This window comes from Hylobates moloch, unplaced genomic scaffold, assembly GCF_009828535.3.
Source record: "Hylobates moloch isolate HMO894 unplaced genomic scaffold, HMol_V3 SCAFFOLD_10, whole genome shotgun sequence".
NCBI lineage: Eukaryota > Metazoa > Chordata > Mammalia > Primates > Hylobatidae > Hylobates > Hylobates moloch.
This window is the reverse complement of record NW_026652285.1, coordinates 54,778,041-54,794,732: the sequence shown is the minus strand read 5'-3', so window position 1 is coordinate 54,794,732 and position 16,692 is coordinate 54,778,041. Positions and strand designations below refer to the sequence as shown.

The 16,692-nt window shown below is 40.7% G+C and overlaps 1 protein-coding gene across 4 annotated transcripts in view; it reads left to right on the top strand.

Moving 5' to 3' along the window:
* Positions 1-16,692, top strand: part of TLE1 (TLE family member 1, transcriptional corepressor) — a 105,070-nt gene that overhangs the window by 55,432 nt on the left and 32,946 nt on the right. For all 4 annotated transcript variants that reach the window (XM_032164367.2, XM_032164365.2, XM_032164370.2 and 1 more), the window contains exons 9-10: positions 12,763-12,879; positions 16,615-16,668. In XM_032164367.2, the coding sequence (XP_032020258.1) occupies positions 12,763-12,879; positions 16,615-16,668 (171 nt within the window). The remainder of the gene's footprint in view (positions 1-12,762; positions 12,880-16,614; positions 16,669-16,692) is intronic.

The following is a 16,692-nucleotide window of genomic DNA, read 5'->3' as shown; positions in this document are numbered from 1 at the left end:
CACACACACACACACACACATGCACACACACACGCACATATGGTCCCCTTCTGACAACACTTCTCCACACAGGCACAGACAGACATGCACACTCTCCCTGTCTCTCTCAGTGACCTGGCTTTTTTCTTTTACTTCTTTTCCTTTAAAATTTCTTTTTCTTATATGATTGTTTGCTCTGCTCTTGTCTTTTTATAAAACTTGCATCGGACAAGAGGGGCATAATTTGGAGGCAACACTATTTGCTGTGATTACTTACTTGGAAATACACTTTGATCTGTATATTCCCCTGCCTCACTTTAAAAGTGTTAATGGTTGCATTCTAAGTCTGGTTGGCTGTAGTTTAAAAGAATATTCATTTTTATATCTTAAATCAGTTTTAGAGGCAAGAGATCACAATCCCTTTGTGAAGTTGGTTAGTAATGTACTATTTCTACTTAAACCAGTCATTATCCTCTGCGAATGCATCTTAGTTGCTAGGTTTCCATATCTTGTTTTCTTTGCATAATTGTCCTTGGAATGTGAACTTGATCTTATATCTATTTTAGACATAAGAACTGAGCGTACCAGTAAGCTCTTAAAAAGAAGAAAATTCAGTGGACAGGGCTGTGTGCATAGAGAGTTCATGTTTTCACCAGCCTAAGTCACACTCATTTTTCATGTGCACGTTTGATCTGTATGTGTATCTGCCAGTTAGCTCTGGAGAGACCTGTACTTAAAGTGCGTCTCAAATGTTGTGTAGCAAATAGAGAGAATTCAGCCCCTTTTCAGCTGGGATAACCTACAGGTTTTGCCTCCTTTCCTTCTTTGTGAACATAGCAGTATTTTGACCATGTTTAATATGGTAAAAAACAAAACAAAACGGGATACTGAACATTTAAATAATTGTGATAACTTTTTTGGTGTAAGTTTTGGGGGGAAGATAAAAGTTCAGGGTTTTTTTTTTCCCCCTCTTCTGCGTAGAATAGTAGCTACTTTTAAAATTGTCTTTGAGACAGATCTTGGTATATTTCATGTATCTGGATGTGTTTGGTGGAGTGGGGAATGGTTGAAGGAAAAGGTAGCTAGTTTTAAAATTCTTGTCCTATAAATTTCTCTGGAAAATGTTGGGAAGGGATTGGGGGGACAAAAATTACAGCTAGGAAATAAAATATTCTACACACAGAGTGCAGATAAGTAAACAGGCTTTAGTTTATGGAGGAAGCCTTATTTTGCCATTCCAGGGTTCCTACAGATAGTCTTTTTTTTTTTTTTTTTTGAGATGGAGTTTTCGCTCTGTCACCCAGGCTGGAGTGCAGTAGCACTGTCTCGGCTCGCTGCAACCTCCTCCTCCTGGGTTCAAGCGATTTTTCCGCCTCAGCTGAGATTATAGGCATGTGCCACCACACCTGGCTAATTTTGTATTTTTAGTAGAGACACGGTTTTTCTATGTTGGTCAGGCTGGTCTGGAACTCCCGGCTGCAGGTGATCCACCTGCCTCAGCCTCCCAACGTGCTGGGATTGCAGGCCTGAGCCACCATGCCCGGTGAGATAGTCATCTTTTATGTCTGCTGAGTAGAGTGTCAAATTAAAAAACCTAACCTGGATTAAATCACAGAAGAAATTTGGGGAAAGCCCATGCCCTTTAGGCTGTTAAGTGTTTTAAATCTATTGAACTTAAAGTCTAGCTTTGGGACTTCAATTTAACATGTTTTCTTCAGTACTCCTGTTTCACCTTAAATGGCTATGTTCATTGAGTGCATACCATATATGTAAGGCACTATGGGACACGCATCTGCAATTCGAGGTATGTAAGCATGCAACAAAGCCCTTTCCCAGAGAATCAAGGAGGAGTGAGTGACACAATTACTAAAAGAAAGCAAGACTGGAGAAAGTTTCAGCAAAAGTTCTATAACTTACTGGTATCAGAATTGTGAAAGTGATACCACATGGTATGTGCCTCTCTGAAATGCCAGGGGTGTGAATAGGCAGAGGTTTCCATGCTTAAGCTAGTAGAGATGTATTTTATACCTCTGTGTCTTTCTGAATTTCCGAATGTGTCTGATAACCTCCTGTTGGTATTTTTGACAGAAAAATATATGCAAGTACTTAATTCATGGGTTCATTGGAGTGGGTGGAGGGAGGGTTATTGGTTATCCCCTTCAAGAAGTATGAAGTAGTTCTTGAGTTACAGGCAACTGTGGGTTATTTTTAAGTCTATAAGTTAGGGTTAGCAGTCAACGAACTTTCTAGTTCAAATGTGGATTTATGTGTTTTGGACATGTATCCTTTCTTATATCAAATTTTTGACAAGTTCTAATCATTTCAATGAGTATTTTCAGAACAATTATATATGCTGTGTTTTCTGCCTAATAACTGCAGAAAACTGTTGGGCAATGATGATTAAAATGGGAAAACTACACTAATTGTAACCTAGACATTTAATTCAGTGCATAGAGAGGAATTAAATTGTTCACTGTCCACATAAGTGGGATTTTGCTACAGTTATATAAAATTAAGTAGCTCTTCAAACTTTGTATAAAAATGAGTATGAAAAGCAGTGGATAATGAGATGATGTGTACTATTAGTGCCTAAAATATTATAGTACTTACCTGTTTAATAAGTGGTTTGAATTAGAAAGTCTAATTTTACTTGGCAGATTAAGTCAGCCAATTGCTGTTTGCTGCTGTTTTTTAATCCAGTGAAAGGTTAAGGGTGGTTGCTACAGGCCAGTGATTTTCAAACCCTTATGGCCTCATGATCTTGATACCCTTGAAATCAAATTATTGAGGACCCTGAAGAACTTTTTGTTTTTCTGGGTTATATTTTGATATTTACTGGGTTAATATTTTGATTCTTGATATGTACTGGGTAAGAAATAAAAAAATTTAAATCACTTAAACAGATGAAGAGCTACTTAATTTAAATTGTGTTAATACAAGTAACATTATTAATGAAAAATAACTTTTCCAAAACAAAAAAAAGTTATAGTGGAAAGAGTGGCATTGCTATGTATGTCTACAAATGTCTTGAATGCCTTGTAGTTTATTTAGTTTTAAAGAGGATAGCTGGATTCTCATCTTCTGCATTCGCTCTTTTGTGGTATTTAGTTGACGTTTAGGAAGAAAATCTGCCCTCATAGATTTGCGAGGGTCTCTGGGACCCTTGAGGGATCCTTGGACCAAAGTCTAAGAACCTTGGCCATAAATAAGATGAACTCCTTACTGTTTTTTTTTTCTTCTTCTTCTTGTTTGTCTTTCTATATTGAACATACTATTTATACGAAGTGCAGAAATCAGAGACTGACGGGATCCACAGGGAATGTGGGTGTGTATGGATTTTTATCTGTGAGCGTAAAACTGGTTGGTAGGTAGTTTGTTTATTTTTAGTGGCAGAAATTAATTTGCTAGTTAAAGATTTTATTGTAGGAAAACAGATGAGCCTTAAATAAGCAATCTGTTTTAATGTGAAGCCTAGGAAATAGAAGTGCAATCAGTGCACTGCATAACAACACTTCCGTCAACAGTGGATTGCATATATGATGGTGGTCCCATAAGTGTATAACACTGTATTTTTACTGTACCTTTTCTATGTTTAAGTGTGTTTAGATACACAAATACTTACATTGTGTTTTAGCTGCCTGTGATATTCAGGACAGTAACATGTACAGGTTTGTAGCCTAGGAGCAGTAGCCTAGGTATGTAGTAGGCTATACCACCCAGGTTTGTGTGAACACACTATTTGATATTTGCACAATGATGAAACTGCCTGACATGGCTTTCTTACAAAGTATCCCTGTTGTTCAGTGACACATGGCTGTTCTAAGAGTGAAAGTTTTTATGGAAACTACCTTAAAGTTTCTTATTTCTGAAAGGGATGAATGATAAAGCTAGCAACTTTATAGAGGTTTTGCTTTGGTTTAAAAAGTTATTTTGGCTGTTTTAAAATTTTGATATCTGTTTTTTCTTATATAAGTGCAGCTCTTGAGCAGAGAAATATGAAATGACCTAAAAAAGGCCATTATTTCTTAGTAGCATTCAGTAGTAATAAAAACATAACTTTAGATATTTTAATTAATTTAAGGCTAAATTACATTAAATTTTGCCTGAAGGGAATGCTGTTTTTATCTGCTTGAAAGAGAGAATTGACAAAAAGTTGTATGGTTTAAAAAAATTTATAATAGGGCATGGCATGCTTTTAAATACTTGAGTCATTTGACAAATATTTGTTGAGCCCTGACTATGTGCCCAAGTACTGTTTGAGGTACTTCATATACTTGCTATCATTTTGCAGTGATCCCTTTTATGTCACAGTTAAACATTTGTTGAATGTAAGGCACTGAAATACCTAGCCAGTGTGATCACTGTTTGAAAAGGGAGGAGACACTGGGGGAGACCCCAGAGCAGACGGTGTGTAGACCTACACGGTGGCATTTATGGATGGACTGGGTGGGTCTGTGCTCATTTGCAGAATTGTGGGGAGAGATTATAACTCATCAAATTCTCAAAAAGGGGTTCCTGACTTAGAACAGTCTAAGCGCACCACTCGTCGCTCTTTCAGGTCATATGGCACAGCACCATGGTTTTATCAAGGAGGCTGGGTGCATCCAGTCACATAGTTACTTAGTTAACAGAGACTGAGAGTTAGTAATCTGAGGGACCATGTTGTCACTCTGTAACTGACTTCTAAAATCACCAGGAGTTTGTATTTAGAACTTACCTAGAGATAATTATGACAGACATCACCTTGTTTTATATAAGGTGGTTTCTTTTGTTACTCTTCTCTAGCTATTCTTGACTAGTTAATTGTCAGAGGCAGGACCAAATCCTAGTTAGGACCACCCATCCATCACTTTTTCTCAAAATGACAACATTATAGAAGGTAAGGAGGAGTTAAGATGTGAGGCTTGCTTTGGAAAAGAATACTGTTGGTCTTTTTCTGGAAAAAAAAAAAAAAAAAAAAAATCACATTCTCTCCCAGAGGCCCATGGGAACCATGGCGGCATCAGGGGTGGTAGAATGAACATGAGTTTTGTACAAAGGCAGACCTGAGTGGAATTCTGGCTACACAGGCAAGGCTTTTTCATCCTTTTGTGCCTTCCTAGTCCCATCTATAAATGGTGATAGCAGTGGTTGCCTCACAGGGAGGGAGTTAGGAGGCCTCAGGTGGGAGGGTAGCAGACAGCATAGAAGGTGCTCAGGGAATGCCCTCCTCCCACTGCCATTTTTAGAGTAGCAAGACAGCAGTAAATGCATCATTCATTACATTCAGTGCAGTTACTTCTGGGTTTCTCTCCTATGTATTTTTTAAATTAAAACAATTTTCTTTTAATTTTTGTACAGTCAGAGTCTCAGTATGTTGCCCAGGCTGGTCTCAAACTCCTGGCTTCAAGTGATTCTCCCACCTTGGGTCTCCCAAAGTGCTGAGATTACAGGCGTGAGCCACCGCACCCAGCCCTGGTTTTCTCTTCCATTTTAAAATACACATTACACAGGCAGTTATGGAAATAAGGGTCCACGTGCCAAGGTGGCAGTTACTGATGGTTCTCAGCATGTCAGCACCGTGAAACTGATCTCAGCTGCTTATTAACTTGACCACTTTCCTGATAATCAAATTTCTCAAAAGTAGACACAGCCTAGGAGGTGCTGTTTTTGCCTAAATATTTATGAATTAATCTTGACCTGACATGTTAAAGATTGCCTGGAAATAAAGGCTAAAACTGAGATGAGTCACCTAAAATTTCAATTTTTGGGCACAATGGCAAACACTTAAGTTTTCTTAAGCAGTCTCCTGGGCAGGTTTCCCTTCTGGCCAAGTTTAAAACTCTGCTTAACAAAATGGGTCTTCTTTGAGAAAGTTGGCGTCACTGCTGTGAGTAGGGTGAACCCTTGAAAGGAAAGCCCCAGTGGTTTCTAGATTGTCAGGAGCCTATACCAGGTAGAGGCGTCTGTTTACTGTGGATGCAATAAGTCAGGTGGATATTGGGGCCTTGGTGGGACTGGATTACCGTTCAGGTTTTATCTGACTGTGATTACAGTGAAAATAGGGCATCTTTACTCTTAAAAACAACAACAACAAAAAGTGAGAGGAGAATTTTTCCCTCCAAAACCTCTTTTTGAGTTTGTGCTCTGTAATTAGAAAACCTACAACTGAGCAGGTTTTTTTCTTTTGTCCCTATAATCTTTATATCATTTCCTCACTGGGTGGACAACAAACTCTGTCCTCATCTTTGAGATAAGGAGGTATAAATGTAAGTGCTGTCAGATATACAGATGACTTAGTCAAGTCCTAACCTAATGGCTTTGTAGTTTCAGGGCCATTTCTTGCATTAGCAAGTATCTCCACAGGGGCTGGAGAGCAAAGAGGCACAGAAACAGCTAAGCAGCTCTTAGACACCATGCTTTCAAAAAAGCTTTGACATAGAGATTTTGTTTTTGCTGTGATTAGGTCCTGAGCTGGGGGATGGCAGTGTCATGAGGTTATTTAAATTTAATTTTAAATAATTGTATTTCTTGTCTGCTGCAGAGTTTGTTTTGCTTTGCCTGGAGGAGGGTAGAAGGGCCAGCTACAAATGAGAGGGTGGTGACGAAGGCATCGTGGTTTTAGCACCCTGTCCAGCCTCAACATTAACCGGCCCTGTATGTCACCTGCACGGCTATCTTTCCATGAGTCCTCCTGACTGAGTCATCCATCTGCATTCTACAGTGATGAGGTGCAAAATTGAGTTGCAGGAATGCACTGGTTCTTCCCCATAGTTTGCATTTAAACTGTGTGAAACATCAATGTGTGCCCTTCAGAACGGCTGCACAGGCAGGGTTCTGAGATATGATATGGTTGCCAGTGGACAGATTTTCAACTTTGTCCATGTTGTTAACAAGTAGGGATCTCGTTAGTTTTATGGGTTAAAAATACATTAGTCGAAGTGTTAGGCACAGTACGTGAATGACCAATTGGACCGTAGCAAAAAGTACAGCGCAGGGTGATGGCTTAATTGACACCAGGTGTAGATGGAGAAGGCACACAGATGTGATGGGGTGCGTCGTTACCTAATTGTTTTAATGTTCACCGAGAAGTTAATTGTCAGTGTGGAGTGTGCTAGTAAATTAGGTTCCTACTGCCTTAGTGTAACTGAGGATAAATGAGGTGTCACGAGTTTCCAATCTGTACCTCTGACACAAACACTTTTCCTGCCGGGAGGAGAAAGTTCCCAAGGGGAATCAGCATGGCAGCTAAAGAAATCCATTTGAATAATGTGCTTTATTTTTGCATTAGGGAAACCTGTTTTGCTTTTGCTGTATGCATGAATGGGTTTTCCTTTCCATTTTGCTGCTGGTGGTTTCAGGGTTCAAATTTGTTGGCAGAGAAGTTGCTTGGAGGTCTTAGGATTCATGAAGGCCTCTGTAGCTAGTGCTTGGTAGCATTGACAAGGCAGCATTTTATTAAAGTTGCTTTTTTTTTTTTTTTCATAGTTTCTGGGGTTACTTTCCAGAACATGTTAGTAGATGTGAACAACCATTACTTGGAACAAGACTATAAAGACTGGTTTTTATCCTTATTGAAGTGGCTGGGTCTTTGCTACCTTGGTCTTGAATAGGTGTTTAGAGCATGAAATAGACACATCACTTGTGTTGAATGGTCAGGATAAAGTAATACAGAGTCCCAATCTTAACATTTTGCTTTGATGCCACTGGGTGCTCTCTGAGGTTCAGTCAACCCACCTACTTACATTGTAAGTTCTTACATGAAGGTATGGTTTCATAATTGTGTTGGAATGTTTAGTTTTGCTTTATTTTAAAAGAATATATTAGCCTCTCGCATCCAGGAAATTCAAACACTTCGCCAATTATCTAGTTACCTTGAGGCCATTGAGCTGCCACAAGGAGAGATCCTGGTGTGTGTTTGATAAAACATGGTTCCCACAGTTAGGAAATTGTGCTCAGAATTTGTCTCAGAATGCACACAGGCTGTAATATTAGCAGATCTGCCATTCCTCTTTTCTTCTGACCAGCTCTTTTGCTGTCATAGCCATTCTATTCTGTCATCCTATTAGTGCAAGTTAGATGTAACCGTTAGGAAGCATATATTAATAAATTGCAATTTGCTTGTTGCCAGTGAAGATGCCCTCTTGAGATTTGGTGTTCTCACAGAATTCCAGATTTTCATGAGAGAGAGAGTCTTTTCTTATGGAGTATATGGTTTCTCTGTTCTTGCACCTCATCTATTCATCTCATGTACTTTCTATATAAAAGTTATGCCGGTTCTGCCCATTTTTGGACCCTCTTTATGTTTCTGATACTGAGCATTCTAGGAGGATCTTTTCGTTTAGACTTCTCAGTTATGCTTCTCCCTTTATGTTTTACTTGACCCTGTACCCACAAGTGTATGCCACACGTAGGTGTAGAAAATTATTTGGTTTTAGAATTTTAGTTTGTTTTGAACAGTGTGTTTTCAGCTGATTTGCCCAGGTTTGTAATGTCCTCCGTGAGCTGTATAACTCCTATTTTGAGTTTCTGTAGAAGACATAAATAAGGTGATTTTGTTTATTTATTTATTTTTTTAATTTAAATAAAGGAAAACTTACGTACAGTCTAGAAACCTCAGTCCTTGGGACACTTGTAATAGAAGTCTGCCCAACATTTACAGTCTTTAAAAAATCCTGGCAGATACTTACATTTTACCAGCTGCAAGGTGAAGTAAAACATTGGGTTTCTTGGCTGGAATTAGAGTATATCAGTCAGTTTAGTAACACTGGTTCTCATGTTGATCAAAAAGCTGATTCTTGATTAAATATTTATTTGGCAAATAAATATTTGAAAAATGAATTCTACTTGATGAATCCTGTTTGGTAGATTAAAATCTTTCAACATATAGACTCTAGGAAGAGGTGTCTGCAGTGGCAAATACGTCTGTAGGATGATTACCTGCAGTAATTGGCATGCCATGAAGCCTGTGTGTACCTGGGCTGCTTTGTCACTCTCTGCTGAGGCCTTTTTCAGTGTTAATTTTGGGTTCTGAGTGGCAAGGCAGGAATTTGGGACTATTCCTAGTTCATTTTAAAGTAGACTTTAAAATGTTCGTTTAAAAATTACACGTTTCTAGTTTTGGTATGGAAGGCATCTAACCTGATTAAAGCAAGGCATTCTGTTGGTTAGGAGGTGGGTCAGAGAAACCATGTGTCAGGTATTATGTCACATTAGAATGTTAAGTGCAGTAGTTGAAAGAGCCAGGGTGGATTTCAAATAAGTTTTTGGGTACAAGTGTTCCATGTATGTAAACTTGAGTTTAAAAATCACTCTTCTGAGAGGGGAGGCACTTTGGCTGTAATAGGAATCAGCAGGTGGTGGACAGAGCCGCTTGGCCTCAGGCAACACCTCTGTCTCTGGACATCCTAGTCCTCCAGATTAAAGGAGCAGGAGGAGGAGGAGGAATGAAATGTCTCAGTGGTTGCTTTGGCCTCTTCTCAGGTTTGATTCCAGTTATTTTCTGTATTTAGAATGCATGACCATTTTTATTTTTTTGATTTTTATTTTTCATTTTATTATTTTTTTGAAACAGAGTCTCACTCTGTCACCCAGGCTGGAGTGCGGTGGCAGGATCTCTGCTCATTGCAACCTCCGCCTCCCAGGTTCAAGCAATTCTCGTGCTGCAGCCTCCTGAGTAGCTGGGATTACAGATGTCTGCCACCACCCGGCTAATTTTTTTTTTTTTTTTTTTTTTTGGTACAGATGGGGTTTCACCATGTTAGCCAGGCTGGTCTCGAACTCCTGTCCTCAGGCGATCCGCCTGCCTCGGCCTCCCTAAGTGCTGGGATTACAGGCGTGAGCCACCGTGCCCAGTCTCATGACCATTTTTAAATAGCTTAGTACAAAGCAACCTCTGTTTCATTCTTTTGCAAATGGTGTCCTCCTAAATGTTGCCCCGATTTGTTAGATTTGGACCCAGACAACATAGCATTCGAAATTTTGGAGGATCAGAATGACAATTTAGTCAATACCCAGGTTTAATCTCTGAATTCTCAAAATATCTATAAAGTGGCTCTTAATGGCCATCAAAATGACTGTATTCTACCCTGGAGCCATAAGCAACACACAGTAGGGGGTGCACGAGGAGAAATCACAACGTGAGGGAAAAATACCTCAAGAAATACAGTACCCACAAAGTCACTTTTGGGTTTCTGGAAACAAATGAGGGACTCATGAAGGTAAGGGTCCACCAGGCAGTAGTTTAAAAACCAGAATGTTTGCTGTTGCTGCCAGCGAAGCTCATTAGGCTGGAACTATTTGCTCATATCAAGAACAACAATGAAAGCAGCGTCAGGGCTGGAAGAAGTCAGGGGCAATTATACACAGAAAACTGGGTTCATGGGAGCAAGAGTAAAAGGAAGCGGTCTGTTTTTGGTGGGGTAGCCTTTAGGTAGAAAGCCTGCCGGGTATCCGGCAACTGCGTGGGCCGGGGATCCCTGGGTCTGAGTGTGGCGTTCCTGGGCCTTCCAGCCCACACTCTGCTGCCTTGTTTTGAGTCAGTTTTACAGCCTCAAAGTATGATGAGGCATCTTGTTTTGTAACTTGTTGAAGTCTGCTGTTGAATGGGGCCCATTTTCAGATAAGCAGGGGTGCTAATTACTAGCCCTGTCCACTACATTTGGAGGAACTTTCAGAGCTTTTCAAAACCTATTCAGATTATAAGCTTCATTTAAGCCGCTCAAGCGGAAATTACAGTAGTAACTTTGAACACGTAGACTCAGAGGCCTCAAAGCTTGACAGTCTTCAAGGTCCAGCCACGGAAAGGTTATTGTTTCCTAACAGAAATTGTATTGTTTCTAACAGAAGTGTAGTTTACTTTTACGTTCACAGTACCACTTGACATCATTAAACAAACAAAAAAAAACAAACGAAAAAAACAAGACATTAAGAAGCTGTCTTGGAATGGCCCTGTGGCTTGGATGTGCAGTGCTGATGACAGCAGGAGGACTTGGAAGGCTGTGGAGAGAGACTTGAACTTAAAACTGGTCAGCACACACAGACTCTGTGCCCCATTTTGCTGGGCACTTGGGCGGATTTAAAGTTGAATAAGATACAGCCCTGCCCTGGATGCTGCTCAGAGTCTAGAGGAGGAGACCTCGGGGCTGAAGTAAACTAGGAGGGGTGTATTTAAACACGTTTCCCATGTGTGAACAAGCAGCTGCTGCCCTAGCCCAGCTTTTCAGAGGGCGTGTTAGCACTTTGCAAGAGTTAGGTCTCCTGCAGCCTTGTCAGCTGTGGGTCTGGGTTGGAGGGGTTAGTTTTTAGCGGACATGTATCTAGGTAATTAGTTCAGGGATCCAGCCGGCTCACCTTTCAGCCCCAAACACTGTGGTAAAGACATTACTTTGAGCTTCTCTATATTGAATTGCGTTGGTCCCTCCCAGCTGCTTTTATCTAAGCCTCCTGGCATTTGTGTAGCTTGAACGGTCATGAATAAAAGAGCCCAGCTCCTTTAGAGTCAGTCCCTGAGGCGGGCCAAGAGGCTTGGGATTGCCTTCTGGTCCCCAGTTTTGATTTCCTCCTGCATATGGTTGAGCTGGGGACAACCCTCCCATGGTGGGGTCCATGGTTTTCAGGGGAGCTTTGAGGGCTGGCCACCTGGCTGATTACCTCTGGCTGGTTAGGAATGAAACACACGGCTTTTAAAAAGGTGCCATAAAATATTTGTTCCTGTTGTATACTGTTGCATTAGATGTGGTCTAACTTAAAGGTATCCCCCAGCCCCTTCTATTTTAAATTGTGGCAGAGAAAGGTAACATGATTGTCTGTTGGCCCTGGACACCATCCTCTTAGTTCTCAAACATCTTTCAGAGATTGGGGTTATCTGCGCTTTGTGAAAGGAGGTTTTTGCACAGCTCATTCAACATTGTTCAGGGCAGTAACACATCACTGAACAAATTGCCCCCTTGCATATGCTAATCCCACACTTAAAAGAACTCATTGTAACATGTTCTGATGCTTTAGCCCGAGGGGAGATGGGAATTGAAGAGATGTCAGATCATGTCATGTGACCCCAAAATATCTAAAATGCCTGTTTTCTTTGGGTCAACAGTTCCTACTCGGCATATGCAAATGAAAGTATCCTGTGTGGTTTGTGGAAAAGATTAGTCCTTGTTCCTGCTTTTGTGTGTGGGAGCTGGCCTTGCTATTGAAGATTCACTGGCTGAAATTCCCCCCTTGGGTCTTAAATTTCAGTGCCATTGGCGAGGAACACCAAGTCTTATTTTCAACAATAAATTAAAAGAATTCAAAAGAGTTCCTTCATTGTTGCTGTGGAAAATGTGATTTGCCTTTTAGGAAACCATGCTGTTAATCCCACCGCTTCCTTTGTGCCTTTTTAGAGTGGTACACATTGACTCTTACAGTTAAAGAATATGTCTAATAGAGGAATCTCAAGATTTGCCCATAGGCCATTTGTATTCCTGACCAGGAAGTCGCAGTGGGAAAGAATAAAAACACATCCACATACAACACAGCAAGCTCCTATTTCTCAAACAGTAAATAGAACAGAAGCACATTTCCAAGGAGGCCTAAAGAATCCACCTAGCTTTGGATGGTTTGATTGCAAAGTCAGGGTCTCCCTTTTAAGTGTGTAAACCTGTAGATATGTTTGCCATCAAAGTCTTTAGATGAGATGAATTAAATGGAATGAAAGGCTGTGTAGGTATCACCTTTCAAAAAGAGTTCTCACATCGAGGTTGGGTTTTCATGTGTACAAAGAGGCTTGGGAAGAAATCTTTGATTAATTTTTTTGTCTTGCAGAGTAATTCCCTCCTGGTCCCAGACAGTCTAAGAAGCACAGATAAACGCAGAAATGGGCCTGAATTTTCCAATGACATCAAGAAAAGGAAGGTGGATGATAAGGACTCCAGCCACTATGTAAGTAATTAAAGGACTTGAAATAATATTTGTTTGCTTATTGCTCACTTAAGTGAGTATCGAAGTGTACTTTAAGATCTTAGTGATAATTCCATGTCCTTAAAAATAATACTGTAAAGAGGAAAGGTTCTTGCATCGTAGGATAGTATTTCCTTTAGGGGCTGTAAATTATGCTTCTGCCGGGCTCAGTGTTACACTTTAGACTTCCTGCCTTTGTTACTCAAGAGGGAATATGAAAATGCAGGGCTGGCTTTGTGGGCTGTGCGGTTGCTCAGGGCCCTGCTCTTGTTAGGAGTCCCCCCGGCCCCCGCCCTCCCTTGGTGTAACGCTCTGATCTCACCATCTTTGCATTCTCAATTTTTGAATAAGGTCTCTGCATTTTTCATTTTGTCCTGGACTCTGTGAATTTAGTAGCCATTCCTGCTACAATAGAGTAAAAATTATAGTGTCACAAAAGCTTGGTGGATGCTGTTCTGATAATATAGGCTTATACTACTTCTCAAGGCAGAGCTCAGCGTCTTCCATAGTGAGCATTGTAGTGATCTAAGTTCATGGTCAAAATGGAAGAAACCCCAGAGGCATCTTGTTTAAATTCTGTAGATGAGATCACTCTACTGGTTGATGGAGTGAGGACTCTTGTCACAGATCCAGCTAAAACCACATTCGAAAGGAAGCCAAACCAAGCCAGATGGCCATTGGCTCTGGTCTCAGGGTTATAAACATTGCAGCCGACGTATGACTTGGAGTTGACTGTGTGTCCCTGAGTGTCTGTTTCAGGAGGGATGCATTCTCAGGAACAGTATGAAAGTAAAGTTGCTGAATTGGGGCTACGTCCCTGATGCCGTTGGAGGAAGAGGTGTCTACTGTGCAGGCTATGTGGAGGTCTAAACACTAGACAGAGGATAGTGTCTCCTGCTGGCTGGCCCAAGCCTATAGCTGACGATAGGTAACATCTTTTTGAGTACCACCTGGAGTTAGTGCCAGGTACCTTGTGATTTTTACATGGATTATTTCATTTAACTCTTATAACATCCCAGTGATTTGCTGGAGCCAGCTGTAGTATCTCTGCTCTTCGACACTATGCTAAGATGCCCAAACCCAGCTCCAGTATTGGATTATTTTACCAGAGATCCTCAAATTGGTTCACACTTTGCACTATGCTTTAATAACATACTAAGAAACAAAGCTGTTGTTCTCCCCACCCTAGCCCAACACTTCTTAGCACATATCATTCTCCCCTTGCCTGTTGCCCAGAGCTGATGTCCCATGCATGTATTTTCATTGTGTACTTTCAGTGTTAATAAGCAAGTTGGAAGGTTGATGACATGCAGAGATTTGCTGATGTAGAATTCTGAATTGCCCTTCATGAGGCTGTTGTGTATAGTAAGTTATTTAGTAATGAGTGCTCTAGAATCCATAAAGCTTGGCATGGTAGTTTTGTAACCTGCATTTACTAGGTTTGTCTGGTTGGATAGATGGTTAGGGACCATGTGTGGAGAGTATGTTGGAGAATCTGGAACAAAGCCCTCAGACCTTAGATCACGGATGACAGACATGTACTGTCCTGTGAAGGTTTATATTTGCAGAAGGGTCCAGTACAAAGCTAAGATTTAAATTACAGTAAACTCACTTCAGAGTTCCATTGTAACAAAGGAATAGTTTGCTACTTTTTGCTAGTTCCTTCTGTGTACTAAATTAGCCATTTTCATAATTTTCTTTTTAGAAGAGAAACTCTTCTAGTTTATATATTTTTACCACCACCACCCTTAATACCTGGAAACATTTGTGCTTTGCTGTGGGCTTTACCAAGAGAAAACAGATTTTCGTTAGTATTAGTTTTGTTCTTTATTGCATGAAAATATTTATTTCAGTAGACTGTTATTTAGGATTACCCAGGCTTCCTCATTGGTTGTAATTTGAAGTTGTTACTAGTGAATTGCATGGTGCCCCTGTAACCATGGCTAAAATATATCTTGTAACACACTATTGAAGAAAATAAATTGGGTCTCCCACGTGTAGTGCTCTGGGTATGATTAGGAAACAAATCATTTAAGACCTGAATTTAGAGTTGAGGGTAAACTTTCTAGACTAGATTTGTGGGCCTACTTCAGAAGGCCAATGTGAATAATATTTGCACTTGTTTGTACTAATATTTTTCAGATATTATTTCTGTATTCTTCACTGACAACAACATCAGTAAAAGCATTGTTTAGGTCATAAATTCAGGACTTCTTCCTTTCCAAGAATTCAAACCCATTGAGATGTCCTGCTTTTTCCATATGCTTACATTGTATAATGTATTACTCTGCCCTAAAGGACATGAGACGTTTTGGCTAAGAAAGTAGACTTTTTCAGCCTGCCTCAAGCTTGACGTAGGGGTGATCGCATCACTGAATTTTTGTTGTTGTTGTTGTTGTTGTTTTTTTGAGACGGAGTCTTGCTCTTGTCACTCAGGCTGGAGTGCAATGGCACAATCTCGGCTCACTGCAACCTCCACCTCCCAGGTTCAAGCGATTCTCCTGCCTCAGCCTCCTGAGTAGCTGGGATTACAGATGCACACCAGTACGCCTAGCTAATTTTTATATTTTTAGTAGAAACGGGGTTTCACCATGTTGGCTAGGCTGGTCTCGAGCTCCTGACCTCGTGATCCACCCGCCTTGGCCTCCCAAAGTGCTGGGATTATAGGCTTGAGCCACCGCACCCAGCCCGCATCATTAAATTGAGCAGGCTTTATTTTATTTATTTTTTTGCGACAGAGTCTTGTTCTGTCGGCTAGGCCAGAGTGCGGTGGCACGAGCTCAGCTCACTGCAACCTGCACCTCCTGGGTTCAAACGATCCTTGTGCCTCAGCCACCTGAATAGCTGTGACTGCAGGCATGCACCACCATGCCCGGTTAATTTTTGTATTTTTAGTAGAGACAGGGTTTCACCATGTTGGCCAGGCTGGGCTTGAACTCCTGGCCTCAAGCCATCCACCTGCCTGCCTCGGCCTCCCAAAGTGAGCCACCATGCCCGGCTGAACAGCTTTTCCGAATCTTTTCCAAACCCAGTGCTACCTTGGAGTTTCCTCTGATTAGTAAATATCAGAGCTTTATGAAGGGACAATGAGAGCCCTATTGCAGAATGCCAGTACCCTTCAAATATTGCCATCTATTATCTTTCCAAAAATGCTTCAAGCTGATTGCTAAAAACGTTTATTTTTAATTTACTTTTTTGTTACTTAAGAGAAAAAGATTGGGTTTTGTTTGCTTATTCGATCCACCAGCTAGCTTTGCGGGATTCTTTTTTTTTTTTTTTTTTTTCATTAACTAGTAATCCCATGGGAAAATGGTTTCCCTTGAAATCATATGGAAAAACTCTGATATAAGGGTGTGCAGATCTCAAATTAGAGATTTCAGCCCTCAAGAGAAATTCAGCTGCTGCAACCATTTACTGAGCTCTTATAATCGGCCAAGTATTTGCAACTTGCCATCACCTGTAAACAAGTTGTGATTGAATAGTTGGTTTGCTACTGCTACAGAATTCCTGCCTGAAGCTTTGCACAGCCCCAGGTCAGATGAGAAGAGGGGGAAGATGATAATTACTAGGGCTGGCAAACTGATAGAGAGCCTGCAGGCCTGTCCCAGGTAGTTTTTTTAGTCTGTCTGCTACCAAGAACTATAGAAAGAAATCTAACTGTGCCTCAAACCTATTCTTAGCTTTTAGTAAATGGCGTTAATGTTTCTTTTTTTCCAGGACAGTGATGGTGACAAAAGCGACGACAACTTAGTTGTGGATGTGTCTAATGAGGTAACCATTCTTTTCATCAAAGTT